This window comes from Podarcis gaigeae (genome assembly GCF_964106915.1).
Source record: "Podarcis gaigeae genome assembly, chromosome: Z".
In the NCBI taxonomy this organism is placed as follows: Eukaryota; Metazoa; Chordata; class Lepidosauria; order Squamata; family Lacertidae; genus Podarcis; species Podarcis gaigeae.
Genome location: NC_139691.1, coordinates 30,825,818 through 30,844,561, shown reverse-complemented (window position 1 = coordinate 30,844,561; position 18,744 = coordinate 30,825,818). Strand labels below are relative to the sequence as shown.

At 42.5% G+C, this 18,744-nt stretch overlaps 1 protein-coding gene across 10 annotated transcripts in view; it reads right to left on the bottom strand.

The window, feature by feature from the left end:
- DACH2 (dachshund family transcription factor 2) overlaps positions 1–18,744 on the bottom strand; it is a 324,778-nt gene that overhangs the window by 141,097 nt on the left and 164,937 nt on the right. For all 10 annotated transcript variants that reach the window (XM_083722213.1, XM_083722211.1, XM_083722204.1 and 7 more), the window contains exon 2: positions 12,051–12,166. In XM_083722213.1, coding sequence (XP_083578339.1) covers positions 12,051–12,166 — 116 coding nt within the window. The remainder of the gene's footprint in view (positions 1–12,050; positions 12,167–18,744) is intronic.

Genomic DNA, 18,744 nt, shown 5'->3' with positions numbered 1-18,744 from the left:
GTCATTTTGTCCATATATACAGATAGAACAAGAAGAGGTGGGCATTTCAGATCTGGAAGGCCCTGCAGGAGGACGATTTGTTCATTCATAGATGACTAGAGAGCCTTCCCACCCATAAGGTATATGGTGGGAAGTTCTAGCGCTGAGCTGAATTTCTCAGAAAACTTTTTTTCTTTCTTTCTTAGAAAGCTTCTGAGATTTTCCCTTTCTTCTACCACCACCCCTTTAAAAAAGTAAGGCCACTTTGCAGAGTTTTCCCTGAATATTTTCCAACATTTTTTAGTATAAGTTGTCATTGCCCACCACCACCACATTACCCTGGGGTGACACTATGTTCTGGTGCAGGATGCAAAATGGCAGTCAGGTTGCCAACAAAGTTGCTGCTACTCCCACTTGCTGTGGGAAACAACCAAAATATACCATCAAAAAGGAGACAAAAGAAGTTATGCCACTGTCACTACTAATGGTGAGCCCTACCTCCAATAAACGGTTGGATAAGTTATCTGCCTGCTGAAGAACTTTGGCAAAACGTTCCTCCACCACCAGCATGACTCTTCCCAGTTTCTCCAGCACAATAGCATAAGAAGAACCTACTGGATCAGACCAATGACTCATCTAGTCCAGCACCCTGGTCTCACACTGGCCAACCAGATGCTTGTGGGAAACTCTTAAGCAGGACCTGAGCAAAAGAGCACTCTCCCCTGCTATGGCTTCTAACAACTGATATTCAGAAGCAATACTACCCCTGACCATGGAGGCACAGCTCAGCCATGGAGGTGCACCTCAGCCAATGGCTCAGCTAGTACCCATTGATGGCTTTATCCTCCATTTCCACAGGTAGGGTGGAGAATTCTGGGAAGCCACTTGCACACAGCTCTAGTAAGAACTCTTTGTGTCAAAGCCAATATACAGATTCAGAAATACCACCAGTATGTGGCCCCTGCTTAAATGTTTTGGCTTAAGAATGCCTGCCCAGACATATAGAAGCTACAGGTGTTTTATTTCTCTTTTTTTTAGCTAGTGTTGATTTTAATTTTCTTTTTAATAGTTTTAAATACCTGGTTGAACTATTTTTTTACTGGTAATTTTAATGTTTTATTTTATATTGTGGTAAACAGCATAGAGCTTGCTGTTTTGCAATCACCCGGTATATAAATTTTGTTAAATAAATTAATATATGGCAGCAGTTTGCTGCAGTTCCCACTTGTAAGCTATTCTACTATTCAAGACCTGCTCTATACACTCAATGCCCTGCAGTTGGCCACTTTGCCACTCCAGGCTGAAAAAGCATAGCTGGAACGTAAGACTTTGATACCCTATTAATGTTATTCTACTGAGAGTGGTTCTGAGCAGTAAGTACATACTGTTTATAGATCCCATTTGAATACTGTATTCCAACTACATAATTTGAGGTTTGCTAGAGGAGAATCTGGAATTGTTGACACTCACAGATCCAGACGCCTTCTCCTGAATGACACCACAGCTCCTACTGTTCCAGAAAACCTCTGGCTGGCCTATGTCTGCTTGTTGCATGAGTTAGGAACACTGTAAAATTTCAATGATGTCTTTAAATTTGAATGGTTTCAAGCTGTTGTAAACTCCTGAAGCAATCAAAAATAATCTGTCATGGGACTGCTGGGTATGTGTACACTGCGCCATGGCCTGATCTGATGTTAGATTTATTGGAGGGTAAATTATGTCATTTATGCATCAACTCACAGGAGGAAATGGGGAGGGGGAGCAATCCCTATGCAGTTAATTTAATAATAGAGTGGGAAGCCACGATTACTGTTTCAGGTACACCAGCTCTTTCAGAGCAATGGCTGGCCCACGTCAACAACAGCAACCTTTGCTTCTCAGAGCCATGGGATTAACAAGTGTTTAGTGGAAATGGGGGGCTTTGAGAGACACACCCTCCTGGTTGAACCAGGAGCAAAGGCCTCTTCCACTGGGTTCTGTTGTGCAGCAGCTGAAACCTATCAGCCTCCTTTTTCACCTTTCTGAAACTTTCCTCTATCCTCAATGTAGTGTCTTCCAGATCTTGTTGGATTCCTACCCCCACCACCATCATCCTTCATCAGAAACTGTCACGGTGAGCTTGTGTTAAGCTGGGGTAAGAGGACAAGGCTGTGGCAAGTCTAAACTTGAAGTATGTTAATGGGTCAGAGAGTATCACATGACCTATGAATATCTTTGGTTAAGATAGTTCTTTGCTGGTCTGGTTGGTTTCCCTGCAGTTACCTCCCTTGGCTTGCTGAAACCCCCTTAAATCCTAGGCTTAGGATCCACTGCAAGTGTAAATCACTCAGCCACTGCAGATGCCTGATTCCTTTCCCTCCCCTGACTACATCACTATGGTAGTCAGATACACAGCTCAATTCTAGTTGGTAGTTGGTATCTGAAGAAGTGTGCATGCACACGAAAGCTCATACCAAGAACTAACTTAGTTGGTCTTTAAAGTGCTACTGGAAGGAATTTTTTTGTTCTGACTATGGCAGACCAACACGGCTACCTATCTGTAACTACATCACTATGAACATTACAGGCATGAGGACAAGTCCTTAAAAGCCCACCATTAATAGCAGAAAGGTTCTTCAAAGTGAGAACTGCCTCCCTCCACCAGCAGCCTTTCAACCTGGCCACATCAGAGGGGCAGCTGAGACAGCAAGGCTTGCTCTAGTAGCATGGCATTCGGCTTCCCCTCTCCACCTGGTTACAAGTGAAATAGCAGCACCTAGACTATGTGTTTAGCTGGGACCAGCGGCTGTTTTGCTCCCACCCTCCCAGAACTGCCAACCACAGCAGCTATTCCACTTGTGTGAAGAACCATTGAGATGATTACATCATGGACAAAGAACGGACAGTGAGCCCCCTCCATTGGCCTGGGTGTGACATGACCAACTGCCATTGGGCTCCTCACCTATTCACGTGGGCTGTCACCACAATGATGCATCATTCTTTAGGTACTGAGACTTCACTTTGTTCCTTTTTCCTCATAATCGTTCCACACATTTATTTTTTTCCCTTTTCGATTCCCATCTATGAGATAGCATGCCATTAATTTAAACGACAAGCTGCTTTGAGTTCACTGACTAGAAAGCACTATACAGATGCCGACAACTGAATAAGGCTGGCGATCCTAACCCCACTTACCTGGGAGTAAGCCTCACTGAATTCAATCGGACTTACTTCTGAGTAGGCATTGTTAGAATTGAGCTGTGTATAAATAAAATATGAGTTGTCGTATACCCCCTCTCGGAATTATACCATTTTCACCCCTTATCTCCTCTCTCTGTTTTTTAGCCTTTTGCAAATAAAATAAAATAAAATAAAATAAAATAAAATAAAATAAAATAAAATAAAATAAAATAAAATAAAATAAAATAAAATAAAATAAAATAAAATAAAGCCCTAAGATGAACCAAACCAAAAACAAACCGCTGAAATTCTGTTCTCCCTATTTAGGTCATCCCCAGATTGGACACTCACTAAATTGGCAGTGACAGGCCCTCTGATATTTCAGTACAGCTTCCAGAGAAGATTGTACATCTGAAGTGACTCCTGGGGGGTGATGAATTCATATTTGCTAAACAGATTAGCTGAAATAAGCATAATAAATGAAAGTGGGTTTGTTTTGTTTTTAAAGAAAAGAAAGAAAACAATTTCACACTAAAATGCAGGCTTGACTTATAGGAAGTGGCAGCTTCAATGGCCCAAGGCCTAAGATTGGTTTTGCCACTTGATAATTTGACTGATTCACTTGAGTAGCCAGAAGAGGACATTTTCTGCCTGATTTCAGCATAATCGAGTCACCTGCTCCATGATTGCCGAGGCCAAGTCAATTGCACTCGGCTGAGCACCGAGGGTGTGCGATGCATTGCAAAAAAGGAACCTTTGCTGCATATGTGTGCAGAACTATTGAGATGTAAATGATAGTGGAACGCAGCCCATTCCCGCATATTAGAAACAGCTTCTTTACCACTATATGAACCATCTCTCTGGAAGACAGTTACTGCATTTTGCTCTCTTAAGGTTGGTTTAGATGGTCACAGTCTGGAGGAACTGAACTAGAGGGGATCGATCGCAGCTGTAGCCCGAGTCAGACCATTGGCCCATCTAGCTCAGTAATGTCTGCACTGGCTGGCAGCAGCTCTCCAGGATATGAGTAAGGATTGGAGACTCTTCCAACCCAACCTGGGGATATTGGAGACTTCCTGCGTGCAAGACAGGAAGTCTACCACTAAGCTATGGCCCTTCCTCATCTGGACTAGCTGCTTGCTGCAACAGCACCTCTTCTCAATAACATTCAAAAGATTATTTCATGAAAATAAGGAAAATGGTGACAAGAGAGAAAAGTTGTCCATTTACTAAGGGGCTCAGAACAGATCCCTTCAACTTGTACAAGAGATCTGGCAAGAAGGATGGGAAAGAACGCTGGATAGAATGGGTAACTCTGCCAGTACTCTGCCTCCTTTATATTATTTTATGGGTTGTTGTTGTTTTGTTTTTATAAGGACTAGCAATTATCTTTCTGGCACTTATTTGAAGAGGCTGAGGTGGAGAAGACACAGCTAGATCCAACAAGACCCAATTTAAGAGTCAGATTGTTTAGCTACAGCTGAGAATCTGTTGGTGCTCATATGCTACTATGTGATAATGATTTAATTTTAGTAATGTATGAAAAACCTTTTATTTAGACAAAACACTGTTAATGGTTTATGTGTTTATATTACTTGTCAGTGCCACTGCCTTTGCCGTGAGTCCCTTCGGAAACAGTAATAACCATTGGCATATAAAAGAACATTAAGAATCATATCAAAAATAGTTACATAAGCACAACCTGAAACTATGTGTGCTATCATGTGAATTGAAGAAAGTTGAAGAAAGGCAGGTTATTTATGGAAGTTTTTAATATCTGATGTTTTATCACCTTTTTATTATTATTATCATTAATTCTGTTGTGAGCTGCCCAGAGTAGCTAGGGAAACCCAGCCAGATGGGCAGGGTATAAAGAATAAACTATTATTATTATTATTATTATTATTATTCATTGAGACTATTTAACCATGAAAATAATGAGCAACGGGGCATAGATTTAACACTGCCAGAGGTGGCCAATGATGTACAGTGGTACCTTGGGTTACATATGCTTCAGGTTACATATGCTTCAGGTTACACACTCCACTAACCCAGAAATAGTGCTTCAGGTTAAGAACTTTGCTTCAGGATAAGAACAGAAATCGGGCTCCAGTGGCGCGGCGGCAGCAGGAGGCCCCATTAGCTAAAGTGGTGCTTCACGTTAAGAACAGTTTCAGGTTAAGAACAGACCTCCGGAACAAATTAAGTACTTAACCCGAGGTACCACTGTACATCTCTTGCTCGCTCTCAACAGGTCTTCAGCATTTTATGGCAACTGAGCAGCTTTGGTCCTCACTGGGCTGTCTGGGCTTCCCTATTCCTACAAATCTTGGGGTTCCTCCAAACCTGATGATACCTCCCTCTTATGAATGATGACATTTTGGCTTCATAGGCATCCATACGTGGCTTATTATTGATGTATATTACTCTCTGCTTTTGGAGGTAGTAGTCAGTATGAGAAAAGAGGCTTGCTCAAAACTATTTTTCTGTTTTCCATCATTATCTGAAAAGCCCACCTAATCAAGCCTTGAATTACATAACCACACATTAAAGCACTGTCTCCATGCTTTAACAAATCATCCTCTGGTAAAAACAACAACACCAAAGGTTTAAGCCACCTCAAATTGATTCAACATTGTTTCAGTCTATTTTCTATTTGACATAGGTTCCTGGACAATTTAGCCATGTTTTTTCAGAATCAAAGTCCACGATCTGGCAAACCTAATCTGTTAATAAAATGAAAAGGTGACCTTGCCTAATTTAATAAGTCAGTGCAAAAATACTCTTTCAACATGCTAAAGAATTCCAGAAAGGTTATCGTCTAGTTCTTTCAGAAGAGGTTGTTCTCTCTTTCCTAGTCTGTTTCTCCGAGATGTATTTTCATAATTGTTAATTCATTATAATTTTTTAAACCCTGTTTGCAATATAATATTTTGATAACAGCTTTTATTTATGCGACTGATATTAATAGGCACATATCACAACCTGCATCTTATTTTTGTGCCCAGTGCTGCCCTTGTGTCTTGCAAGGCACAGAGACTAAGGAGGAGGACGCTGACAGCCAGTCAGCCAATGGACTGGTTGCAAATAAGAAGGCAGGCAGGAGGGGACTGGTTGAGGTAGGCTGATGTTGTTGGGACAGTGCCCCATTTCCTCTAATGGACCAACCTCCACTACATATGAGGAGGTGTGTTCAAGGAAGGCAAAAGTGGCTTTAACGTGGAAATGTAGAAAACTAAGGGAGCCTACAAGTAGATTAGGAGTCCTGCCAGGTATGGGAGATCTTAGGTCTCTCTATCTGGCTCTCAGGACCCTCTCCATGCCAAACACCCCTTACCAGTCACACCCCATCTCCCAGAGCAAATCTCCCAAAGCCCTCCTTTGCACCTTCCCTTGAATGTTTTTGCCTAGCTGGTATGCGTTCATGAATTCTGATAATCCTCCTTGCTAGCCTGGATGAAGGATAGAGAAGGGCATGTGAGTACCTCTAGAAACTAGCCTACTATAGAAAGGTTAATTGCTCTGTTATTTGCTCTCTCCACATTTTCCTCTGGCTCCGCCTACCACAGGCATGTGGCCCCCAGAAGGTTACCTAGAAGAGAATGTGGCCCTTGGACTGAAAATGGCCTCCAATTCTTGCTCTGGGGTCTCTAAAATCCTATCCCATGAACAAGATTTCAGAGTCATTTCTAATACCAGTGGTACCTCGAGTTACAAATGCCTCAGGTTACAAACTCCGCTAACCTGGAAAAGTTACCTCGAGTTGAGAACTTTGCCCCAGGATGAGAATGGAAATTGTTTGCCAGCAGCACAGCTGCAGCAAGAGGCCCCATTAGCGAAAGCACACATCTAGTTAAGAACAGTTTCAGGTTAAGAACGGACCTCCAGAATGAATTAAGTTCGTAACTAGAGGTACCACTGTATGCACAAAAATCTGGATGATGCAAAACCCACCACCCATTCAAAAAAACAACAACCCACCACCTCCATCTTTTGGTTACTTAAGTCTGACTGAGAAAATGAATAGCTCTGATACAAACTGCAGATCCCCGCACAATTCATAAATACGTGGAATAATTATTTCCCGGGGAAGTAGTATCTAATTTATTGCATTTTTATGGAGTGCTAGACTAACTTCTTATTTGTGGCCTGTCAAAATAGCAGCAAATTATGGCAAACATAACATTAAATGCTATGCTGTAAAGCAAATATTTATCTAATTTGGGATTCTGTACATCTTAAAAAGCGTGATGGCTTGCTTTTCTTATGTCAAAAGCAAATAAACGCCTACTTTGTTCCTCTCAATTGTATGGACTAAAGGGGGTATCACTATCAGTCAAGTTATTCTAAGAGCTGCCATTACCACTTAACATTTTTTATGATAAAACATGACTCTCTTTTAGCTTCTAGGCTAGATACCAAGGCAATCCTTGAGCCCACATCCCAATGCAATAACAGACCACAAACTAGCAGGAGTGCTACTGCCTTGGAAATACAATAAATAAAAAAATGAGCAAACTATAACTTCCACATCTTCTTCCATAATATGAAACACTACTAATACAATTGTCATGCTTTCAAAATGAATTTTAATATCACCCTGTCTTAAGTGCATCAGTCCCCACAAATCTAATGCCAAGTGTCAACCAAGTCTTTGAGGCAGTGGTTGCTCTGGGACGCAGAAGCTATGGGGAACATTACTGTTTTTATTTGTCCTTTAGGTATTTCTCTGACTCTGGGGTATCTTACTGCAGAGAAAGCTGATGATCTGTCAAAGCCCTGGTTTTGCTAAGCAGTTGACATGATTCCAAAGCATTCACTCCAACACTGTATTCTGGGGAGCTTAAGGCTCTGAAAAATGCTGGACAGAGACTCTAGCACAACTTGTACATGTCTTGCTCAGAAGCCAACCAAACACTGGTTAGCGTGCATAATCATACCTACCATGAGGCAATGCAGGCTGCAAAGAATGATCATTTCACAGCTTGCATTGCATCCTCTAGTGGTCAGCCAGCAGAGTTATTTTAGATGGGCTGGAGGTTACTGCCTCCCACCGTAGGGAAGCAGCCTACGGAGCTGTGTCCAAGTGGCTATATACTTTGAGGATAAAGCTGCTTGATTTCGGGTGACCTTGACTCTGAGGTTGTAGTTCCAAACGAAGCATGCAGTACCATAGTTTGTGATGTGTTGTGGGATCAGTTTCAGCTTATGCAATCAGCCTCCCCGCTACCTACCACCATGCAGGTAACATCATGGATGACATGGGGTCTTAAGTAATAGCAGCAGCAGCAGCAGCAGCAACCACTATGACAAGCTATTCAGTAATTACATTAAAAGTAAAAACAGCAGCAACCATCACCTCAAGGATTAGGAGTTTTGCAATAAATATGTTAAAAAGAACAAATCCACAGGTTTGATATTTAAAGAAAGGAACAAAATGTTTAAGGAAGGTGGGACAGGAGAGGGTGAGAGAGAGAAAAAGAAAGAGACAGAAGTCTTGAGAGAAAAGAGATATTTAAAAACTTGGGAGAAAGGCAGTATTTTCAGGTGCTGCAACACAATCAACATACCTTGTGAATTCCCTTAACTCGCAGCCCCACAGATCAAAAATTTGCCCACTCCAATTTAGCTTCAGTTGATCAATTTAACTATTACAGCTTGCAGACCTAGATACTATTCTTGAACAACTTTGTTATCAGAGGAAAGTTTAAAACTAAAAACAATCAGATCTTCCTATGATCCCTGCAAGGCATCACTCATGAGCGTGCGATCTGTATAAAATACTTCTCATTTTGGATTAGTTTGAGGGCACACCAGATGGAACACAGGGTACTGTGGGATCTGCCATTTATCACAGTGACAGTGCGTAGGAAGCAACAATCCTCTCACCACAGGGGGAAAGGCAGGACTGCAAATGTAGAGAGCAGGAATCAAAAGATGGACTTTGTGGAGTTTGGCAACATTTGTGCTGCTCATTAACTTAATCATATTAATTTATTAGCCACAAACATCAAAGTAATTCACAGCAGAATTTTTGTCACCGAGAACAAGTCTCCACAGACAGTGGGTGAAACAGTCGTTTTAAAGGAGTACAGTTTGCTTCACATTTTGTATCATATAGATGGCTAAAATGGTATGTCTCGCATGCCACATGAAGCTGCTGCTTTTAATTGTCTCCACTTTGGGGCACGTAGCATATGTTTGGGGATACTGACCAAATCCTGCCTCCCTGATGCATACACTTAGATGTTTAAAGGTGAGCATGCATATGATGCCCATGTTTCATGCATTTGTTGCAATAAACATCAGCATTAACGCTAGTGTTTCCCATAGCTGTGTGTGTGTGTGTGTGTGTTCCTGCACCTTTAATTAGCAGCCAGCCATGTGGTAATTTAAAGCAGTCATTACATGGCAGTTGTGAAATATCTTTGTCAAACAGTTCCGATTTCTGCCCTTTTAATAAACGCATATTGGAAGTGATTTTGCATTTCTTTCACATCTGCCAATGTTCCCAGCTTATAAGGAGAATGGTCAAACTGAGTCAGTCCAATTCTTCCAATAGTTCAACATTCTGTCTACAGGGGCTAGCCAGATCACTCAGTAGGGGTGGGATCTCTAAGCAGGGCAAAATGTTGGTATCCCATTTCTCTTTCAAGCTTTACTTAAGTCCAAACATACCAATCATCACAAGATCCTGGACTATACAACTTCATACTACATCCGGGGGGGCAGGGTTGTTGTATGTTGGAATGGTACACAAACCTACCACAACTCCTTGCAGACAAAAACCTGAGATCTTCAAACATCAATCTAAACTACTCAGGGAGAGTTTGACCAAACGGTAACTTCCAGTAAAAGTTGAGATGGATATGCATTTGTCCAAAACTCGAAGTCTGAAGAAGACTTTTGGGGTGCCCAAAAGCAGGCTCACAACATTTTATCTGAGTCACAATAATGGCACTGGTATACATTGTGGTATTAGGTCCTTTGCTTTGCCTTCGAACAACACCGTACATTACAACTGTGGGAAATCCCTGAGCTACACTGATGTTTCTCTCACAGAGCTACAGCTTTCAGAGTGGTTAAAAAAGAACCAATCCCTCTGGGAATTGTAGCTCTCTGAGGGGAATAGGGGACTCCTGACAATTCTCAGCACCCGTAGCAAACAACAGTTCTTAGGATTTTTTGTAAGGAAGTCACAACTGCTTGAACTGGTATGATGCTGTTTTAAACACAAAGTACATAATGGGGGCTGAGGTATCTCATAATATTCAAATGAAATCTACCATCCTGTAGATGCAGGCATGCCCTCTGCAGCAACAGAGAAGAAGTCTATGCCCTCTTGTACATGATACCCAGTGGTGGGGAACCCCCAGACCAAGGACCTAATTAATTAGCGGCCAGCTAATGGAAGGGCAAGGGACGCGGGTGACACTGTGGGTTAAACCACAGAGCCTAGAACTTGCCGATCAGAAGGTCAGCGATTCAAATCCCCGCGACGGGGTGAGCTCCCGTTGCTCAGTCCCTGCTCCTGCCAACCTAGCAGTTCGAAAGCACGTCAAAGTGCAAGTAGATAAATAGGTACCGCTCTGGCGGGAAGGTAAACGGTGTTTCCATACGCTGCTCTGGTTTGCCAGAGGCGGCTTACTCATGCTGGCCACATGGCCCGGAAGCTGTACGCCGGCTCCCTCAGCCAATAAAGCGAGATGAGCGCCACAACCCCAGAGTCGGTCACAACTGGACCTAATGGTCAGGGGTCCCTTTACCTTTAATGGAAGGGCATTTTGGCTAAGCCCTGCTGGCCTGTCCCCTACCTGATGTCAGCTGATCACTGGATCTTACAGTGCCCTGTGTATCCTGCCCTACAAGCACCAATAATCAGCTGACTGTCAGGCCTTGTGAAGCACTGCATGCACAGCACACTGCAAGACCCAATCAAATGATCAGCCATTTGTCGGGGCTTTCCAAGCAATGTGCTTGCCTTCATAGTTTGATTTCAAACCAGGACTGCAAAAACGGGTCGCCTGTCATTGTCGAAAATGGGTCAAACTTAGCCCATGGCTGGATCCTGTTACCCACCTCTGTGATAGCTCTCCTAGCACTGCCTACCCAGATGTTCAAAGGCATTATGTACACATGTGTATGATCTCTACATCTTGCATGGTCTGCCACAGGAAACATTAATGGTGTTACCCACAGCTATCACCATGCATGAAGGTCCTCTTTGATCATGGTTGCAGCACCAGATTAACCCTGTGGCAGTCAAAATCTTTCTCCCCTCCCCCCCTTGCAAATTATCTCCTAGTACTCACAAATATTCTATTAGAATCCAGAGTTGGCAAGAACTTGCAACACACCAACTCACAGAAAGCTTAGTTTCTGGAGGTTTCTCGTGTACACGCTCAAGTGGGATAGCCTTTGAACTAAGAAAGCTTGATAGTAATTTTATTTCAAGACCAAACCAATATTATTTAAAAGGCCGGTGCCTACTCTGCCTATTTGGTAATCCAGCAGTGGACTTTTGGTTTCCATGTGTTTCGACAGAGCAAGAGAAAGAATAATTTCGCCTACCCCACTACATTTAAGAGAAGGTATTCATGCAGCCTATGAGGCCATATGAGGATCAGCATCCTACCTCTGCCTCCGCCCGTATCATATAGCCAAGTATCTAATGGCACTTTCCCTTTAAGGAAATTACGATTAATGAAGAACTAAATCGCAAATCCATTAGGTTTTAGTCAGCAAAGCAACACCACACGGGGTTTTTCATGAATGCTCAAAAAATTCAATAGCGTAACCTCTGGTAAAGCTTGAAAAGCCCTGAAGGACAAGGCAGTTAGATCAATATTAGTTTATTTCAACTGCTGTGCAGTAGGGAGAGACAGAGCCTATCATCCAATGGATTTTATTACCTGTTGGGGAGATAAGTCCTGGTGATAAGAGGCCTGGTACTCCGTGGGGCAGTAGGCGCGTGTTCTCTTGTATTGCAACCCCCAGAGAGCGCTTGGGGGGTCTTCCTGGTCGTGAACTGTTGAAACAAAAGTGAAAATGAACTTTTCAGAGCTCTTTTGTCAAAAGGATTTGCATAGTAATGCACTCTGCATTGATTTTTTAAGGTAGTGAATAGCATAGAGGCCTTGGCTGTATTCAAAACCAGCTCCTACAGCCTTAACTCTTTCGGTACCCGATTCTGCCAGTGGCCCTTAAACAAGTGTTGGGGGTGATCTGCTTTTCTGAACTTTGACATACCCTCCAACATTTCTCCAATGAAAACAGGGAAATTCTATTCCATAATAATAATTTTACTATCTGACTGAGTTGCCCCAGCCACTCTGGACAGCTTCCAACATATATAAAACATTAAACTTTTTTTTTTTAACTTCCCTATACAGGGCTGCCTTCAGATGGCTTGGGGGGCGGGTCGGATAAATCTATACCCCGCAAACATTTCTCCGATGAAAATGGGGACATCCTACCATACCGTCCAACATTTTCCCAGAGAAAATACGGACATCCTAAGGGAAAGCAGGACATTCCAGGATCAAATCAGAAACTGGGACAACTTCTGTAAATCTGGAAAATGGGGACACTTGGATGGTCTGCACGGGGGATAGGGGTTAGGAATGTGGCATTCCATTTCAGAGAGCAAATATTCAACTTTACTAGATGACCCAGTGTTCTAATCTCATCTATCTACAAAATTTTGATTTCACTCTTTTTTCAAAAGGTTTAGGGCAGTATGTGGCTCCTCTGATTCACCCTCATAAGAACCCTGTGAGGAAGGGTGGGCTGAGATGCAGCAACTGCCTTGCTAAGCTGAATGAGGATTTGACAGGTGAGAGCAGGATTCAGACCCCCATTTAGCCACAAAATTTACAGTGTGTGACCTTGAGACAGTTGCTAACTCTCAGCCCAACGTTCCCCAGGCAATGAGGATCAAAGCAAACAAATCTCGTCACCACATTGCACCAGCTCTCATGATTAAACATGATAACCATGGTTCTTCAATACCTTTGGTGAGAAAAGGGATGTTCTTAGTCATGCACCCTTGTTTCAGGGTGTGACTGGATGGCATTCTAGATTCTGATCCATGTCATTATTAATTTAATTGCTAGCCAACTTTTAATTTAATTGCAACCCAGCCGTTATTGATTTAATTGCTAGCTTTATCCCAAAATATCCCAGGGGTGCTTTACAACACATTCAAACAAAACACAATGATCACAATCCATTAATAAACTAAAAACAAAAACAAACAAACCAAACAAACCTCACAAGCAAAAATATTTCAATTATCAAAACATTCAGTACAACAGAACAAGTTAAATACCGCAATCAGTAAAATATTAATTGTTGTCACAGAGGCAAGAAGGAAAAGATGTGACTTCAGATGACACAGGAATGGGAATAGTCACTTCTTCAAGGAAAGTGAGTTCTACAAATAGGGTGCTATGACAGATAAGGTCCTGTCACTGCAGAACAGACTGGCAGGGCCACAAGCGGGGTATCCCCCAGAAAACTCAAGGCTTGAGCCGACACATTGTGTTGAAGAGCAGCTCCAGGCTCCCAGATGAATTGGTTTCCTGGTGGAGAAGGTAGAATTCTATGTATAAAGCCAACTCTCTCCCCGCAACCATCACCTATGCTTGTGCCCAGGTACCCAGGTGGATCATGCCTGGTTCACTCTTCTCATCTAACCAGGTCTCAATAAGACTCACCAGGTTAGATGACTCATGTCCAAGCTCAGTATCCTAGCTGAATGAAACCTGTGCTGCTTTCATGGGCCTCCTGAAACATTTTTAAGCATATTGTACTACAGTATAGCATAGCACATTCCAAGAGCGACCACAGCAGTTTATCTTTTAGGTTTCCCTCCTTCATCAACTGATTGGTGCTTCTGAATGCTGTGCAATGGGCTCAAGTAACAACTCCAATCTAGCTTATCAAAATTATCACATTTTTCAACCTGGATTAAGCCATTTATAAATTGTGGCTAAGAATATTAATATACAATGTAAAAGAAGGAAAGTGGTGCCTCTCTCTATCTCTTACTCACAGAAACAAAAGGTTAGGTGCTTCTTGTCCATGAATGAGACTACATGGTTATGCTGCACCAGCCCCTATATTGTCTTTAAAATAGGGGAGAAGGACAGAGCAGATCTGAATACACTCCAGGAATCCCCACCCCTAACAGAACAACCCACTTCAAGCATTCCTGTTATACAAGCAATGGGACTTCTCAACTGAAGTTCAAGGTTTAAAATTAAACAAATATAATATATTGTGTATAACAGAAGTGGAGAACCTCAGGACCTCCAGCCCTATGTATCTGGCTTTTGGGACTCTCCCTGGGTCACACACCCGCCCCAGGGCACCATCCTTCTCACCATGTCACACCCCCTCACCAGCCTTCCTTTGCACCCTCATCTGCTGTTGCCTAGCTGTATGCCCTTGAACTATGAATATAATGATGATGCCTAGAGGAAGGGACCTATGTGTGTATGTAGAAAGCTCTGACTTTAGCACGTGCATCAATTTGCCCACTTTTGCCTCTACCTCTGGACTACCTCTGGTGCACTTCCCCTAAATGGTTCCCTATGAGGGAATATGGCTCTCAGGATGAGAAAAGTTCTTCAACCCAAGCATGTAACAACAAGGGAAGGGGCTGTATCCAATGAAGCACTAAGTTGAAGTCACTTAGCAGTATACTTGTTGCATAAGGGGAAATGCAAGTCCACTACCAAAGGTGGTTGCGCGATGGATTGCGTAGCAAGAATAGTCTCTTGCACAAAAAGCTTCTGCTAGCACAGCTGTTGCACTGGATTCCTTTGTTGTGCAGCCTTTAAATTCTTCCACCCACTACTCCAACGGTCCTTGTGCTGCCAGACAGAGAACACTGGTTGTGTTCCAGAGGCACAAATAAATGGGACACAAGGACTGTAACCTGGCCAGTAATTGTGATATGCAGGGCAAGTGATACTAAAAAAGTAGACTTAGGTCATCAAGCTAGATTTCCAATTAGACCTGCCACCCAAACAGGCAGACACTTGGAACGCAAGCTTTCCTCAGATCAACTGTGAACCAAATATGCACCTGGCAGAATTATTAAGAGCTTATGCATGTACACCCAGAAGCTTCACTGAGCTCAATGGAGCTAAATCCCAGATAAGTGTGAATAGGATTGTAGCCTAATTGTTAAATTATATATAAAACCACAAATCCCACATTGCAACTTCTCAGTGAGTGAAATATTCATGTACAAAAGCACCTGGAGCCTTTAGTACTCACTAAACAGAACACGAATTGGACATTCCCCCTCCTCTTATTTCCTAGAGAGAAATCCATTCCATCCAGATGAGTAAAGAAGCTTTTGACAAACTTTGTGTTATACAGCCAACCAGCAACAATGAATGAGAGGTTCATAGCAAGAACCATTTCTCTCAAAAATGATTTCCCTTGTTCGCAAAGAAACGAAAGTTACATTTCACTCCATCAAGCTTGCAGTAGCAAAGCTCTTTATCAAAAGGAGACACACTCAAGTGGTTAAATGTCAGAAATCTCTGGTACTATTGCACAGAGGTGCCATTACTGTATTCATACTTCCACAAAGAGTGTGCATAATATTTGTTTTATTATACATCTGTCTAGATCTCAGGTACACACACACATATCACAGCCTAAAATCATTCTTGAGTTTACTACTTTAGGCCTATAAACCTTGTCCTTTTTATCTAGATTAATTTTTAAGTCCCATAGTCAGTGCATTTTTAAAATATACTCTGGGGAGTCCTATGCAATACAACTCAGCAAAACACAATAAAAAACTTTGCTGTATATAGATCAATACATTTTATTGTACAACAGTCCTCAGGCTTTGGAGACCTGCTCTTGTGCAGCAGCAACTGAATGACAAGATAACTTGTTTTTCACATCACTGCAACATCATACTTACTAAGTGTGCAATTTTACACAAAGCCATCAATGCACACTAACTAAGCACCTTAAGTATTGGATCATAAGGAAGTGATAAGCTGGGTATCACCACAATGGAACAAACAGAGCGGCAGAAAGAAACTTGAGCCAGATTGTATTGGGCCACAGCTCCCATCAACAATGACTACTGATCCTGTCTCTAGGTCTGATGGGACTTAGAGTTCAACCACTTCAGGGGGGGGCACAGGTATTCCACTGGTCTTCTCCTTTCAGCAGTCTTAACTATGAGGACCCTGTAAGAGCAATAGCCCCCTTCCCACATAACTCCAGCATCTCTTGAGGAAGGCAGGTTTTACCCCATTATGGTACCCTATGCACACTGCTGTATATGACATCTGTGTTCTACCATCCACTTCTGTGTGAGAGGGAGCAAACAGTTAAGCACTATGAGTGGGGGAGAAAAGGTGGCAGTAACAGGTCCTACCCCTCTGGATTTACAGGAGCTCACTTCAACCATCAGTGCAAGCCATGGCTAAGGAAGAGATTGATCTGAAACATGACTTACAATTGACCAGTGAAACAAAATGGGAAACCATGCTTTGAAGGAGTGCAAACCATGGTTTGGTGCAGTGGGTGAATTGACAAACCATAGTAGTTCCACCTCTGCAGAAACCACATGAACCCCAGAGAAGACTGAAGTGAATAAGCAGCTCTATATTATGACTTGCTGAGCAGCACAAATAAAGAAGAAATAGAAACTTCACAAGCACGTCAAAACTGTGTCAAAAATGCCAGTACATTTGGAAGCCAATAGTATGGTTTTAGGTTCTAAAAATATGGCTGCACAAACCATGGTTTAGTGTGAAATTGAGCCATGTAGGCATATACCTTACAGGAGGGGAAAGTGAACTTCACAGAAAGTCCAATGTGGCCAAAATGATACGAGAATATACTGTCATGTGATAGTCTAAAACTGCTGTTTTTGCAAACTTAAAGACAAACTTTTAGAAGCAGTTTGCATGCAAATGGCTGAAAACATAGCCTTCCTGATGGAGGCCAAGGCTCTACTTTTAAAGTTACTAGAATCAGATGTAAATTTACATATTAATCAAGACAAATAAACATGTGGGGATTTAACTAGGAAACAATTGATGGCAATTTAATCAGCACAGGTTGAAAGGTCCATCACTACCACATCCTGTTGCAGTGAAAATATTGATTGTGTTACTGATTTTAGTAATGCCTTGTTTTGCAGGGTACAAATAGCCATGTAATTATTCTTTAATTGAATGGTGATTGCTTGCTAGTGATTATTAAGGTTGCTTGTGTTTGTGTTTTGCTTAATTACTAGATTATTTATGCTCAGCAATATAAAATAATATTTCATCTTTCTTTCTAGGGAGGGAGGAGTAGGCTGAAAGACAATGGGTCAGATCATAAACCGACTTGAACTGTGACAACAGAGTAAGCACATGTGTCCCCCTCCACATGGGGTCAAGTTCAGAAGTAATGATTTGTTGGACTTTGGATAAGTCATGTGTCCATACTCTCTCTCCTCCCCTTGTGAGCCATCTTTTTAATCTTTTAATTCATAGTTTCCTGTGACATCCAAACCAAAATTTAGCATCCCCTACAAACCAGGCTAGGGACGCAGGTGGCGCTGTGGGTTAAAGCCTCAGCGCCTAGGACTTGCCGATCGAAAGGTCGGCGGTTCGAATCCCTGCGGTGGGGTGCGCTCCCGCTGCTCGGTCCCAGCGCCTGCCAACCTAGCAGTTCGAAAGCACCTCCGGGTGCAAGTAGATAAATAGGGACCGCTTACCAGCGGGAAGGTAAACAGCGTTTCCGTGTGCGGCTCTGGCTCGCCAGAGCAGCTTTGTCACGCTGGCCACGTGACCCGGAAGTGTCTCCGGACAGCGCTGGCCCCTGGCCTCTTGAGTGAGATGGGCACACAACCCCAGAGTCTGTCAAGACTGGCCCGTACGGGCAGGGGTACCTTTACCTTTACCTTACAAACCAGGCTAGAATCAAACTATATTTTGGTATCCTGGTTCATAGAGATTGCAGCTGATTTGGACATCATGAGAAACTGTGGATTAGCAAATCAGGACGTATTAAATTAAGGTGTACAAGAGATACAACAGGAAGAGGGAGCACACAAATCATTCTTGGTGCAACAGAAATTAACTGGGTTAACTGTCTTTTAACAACCCAACTAGCTCCTTTAGGGCGGTAGAGCCAGTCACAGTACAGGTCACGTTAGCCCACAATGTTTCAGTTGCTTCGGCTCCCTGCTGGAACAACATCTTTCTACCTCAGCAGGACACAGCTTCAGTCATTTGCTGAGGCAACATCATATACCTACCTTAGTAGGAGAGAGCTTCAGCAATGAAGTTGTCATTATTAGATACTGCAAAGGATTGCATCCCAATGGCAACATACTGCCAATGGACCACAAAAGAAAAGGGGTAGCAAAGTGATAGTATATACAAAACACATCAAGGCTCACGTCCTGCCAGGCCAACCACTTGCATTGTGCATGATGCATACTATTAAATTGCACCAATGCAACTGCTTGAGTAGCAAAAACTCCCTATGAGCATGAAATGTTAATGCTGAAATGATCACTGTTTAAAGCACTAGGTGGATCTGCAGATCCTTCAACAGTTCAGCTTT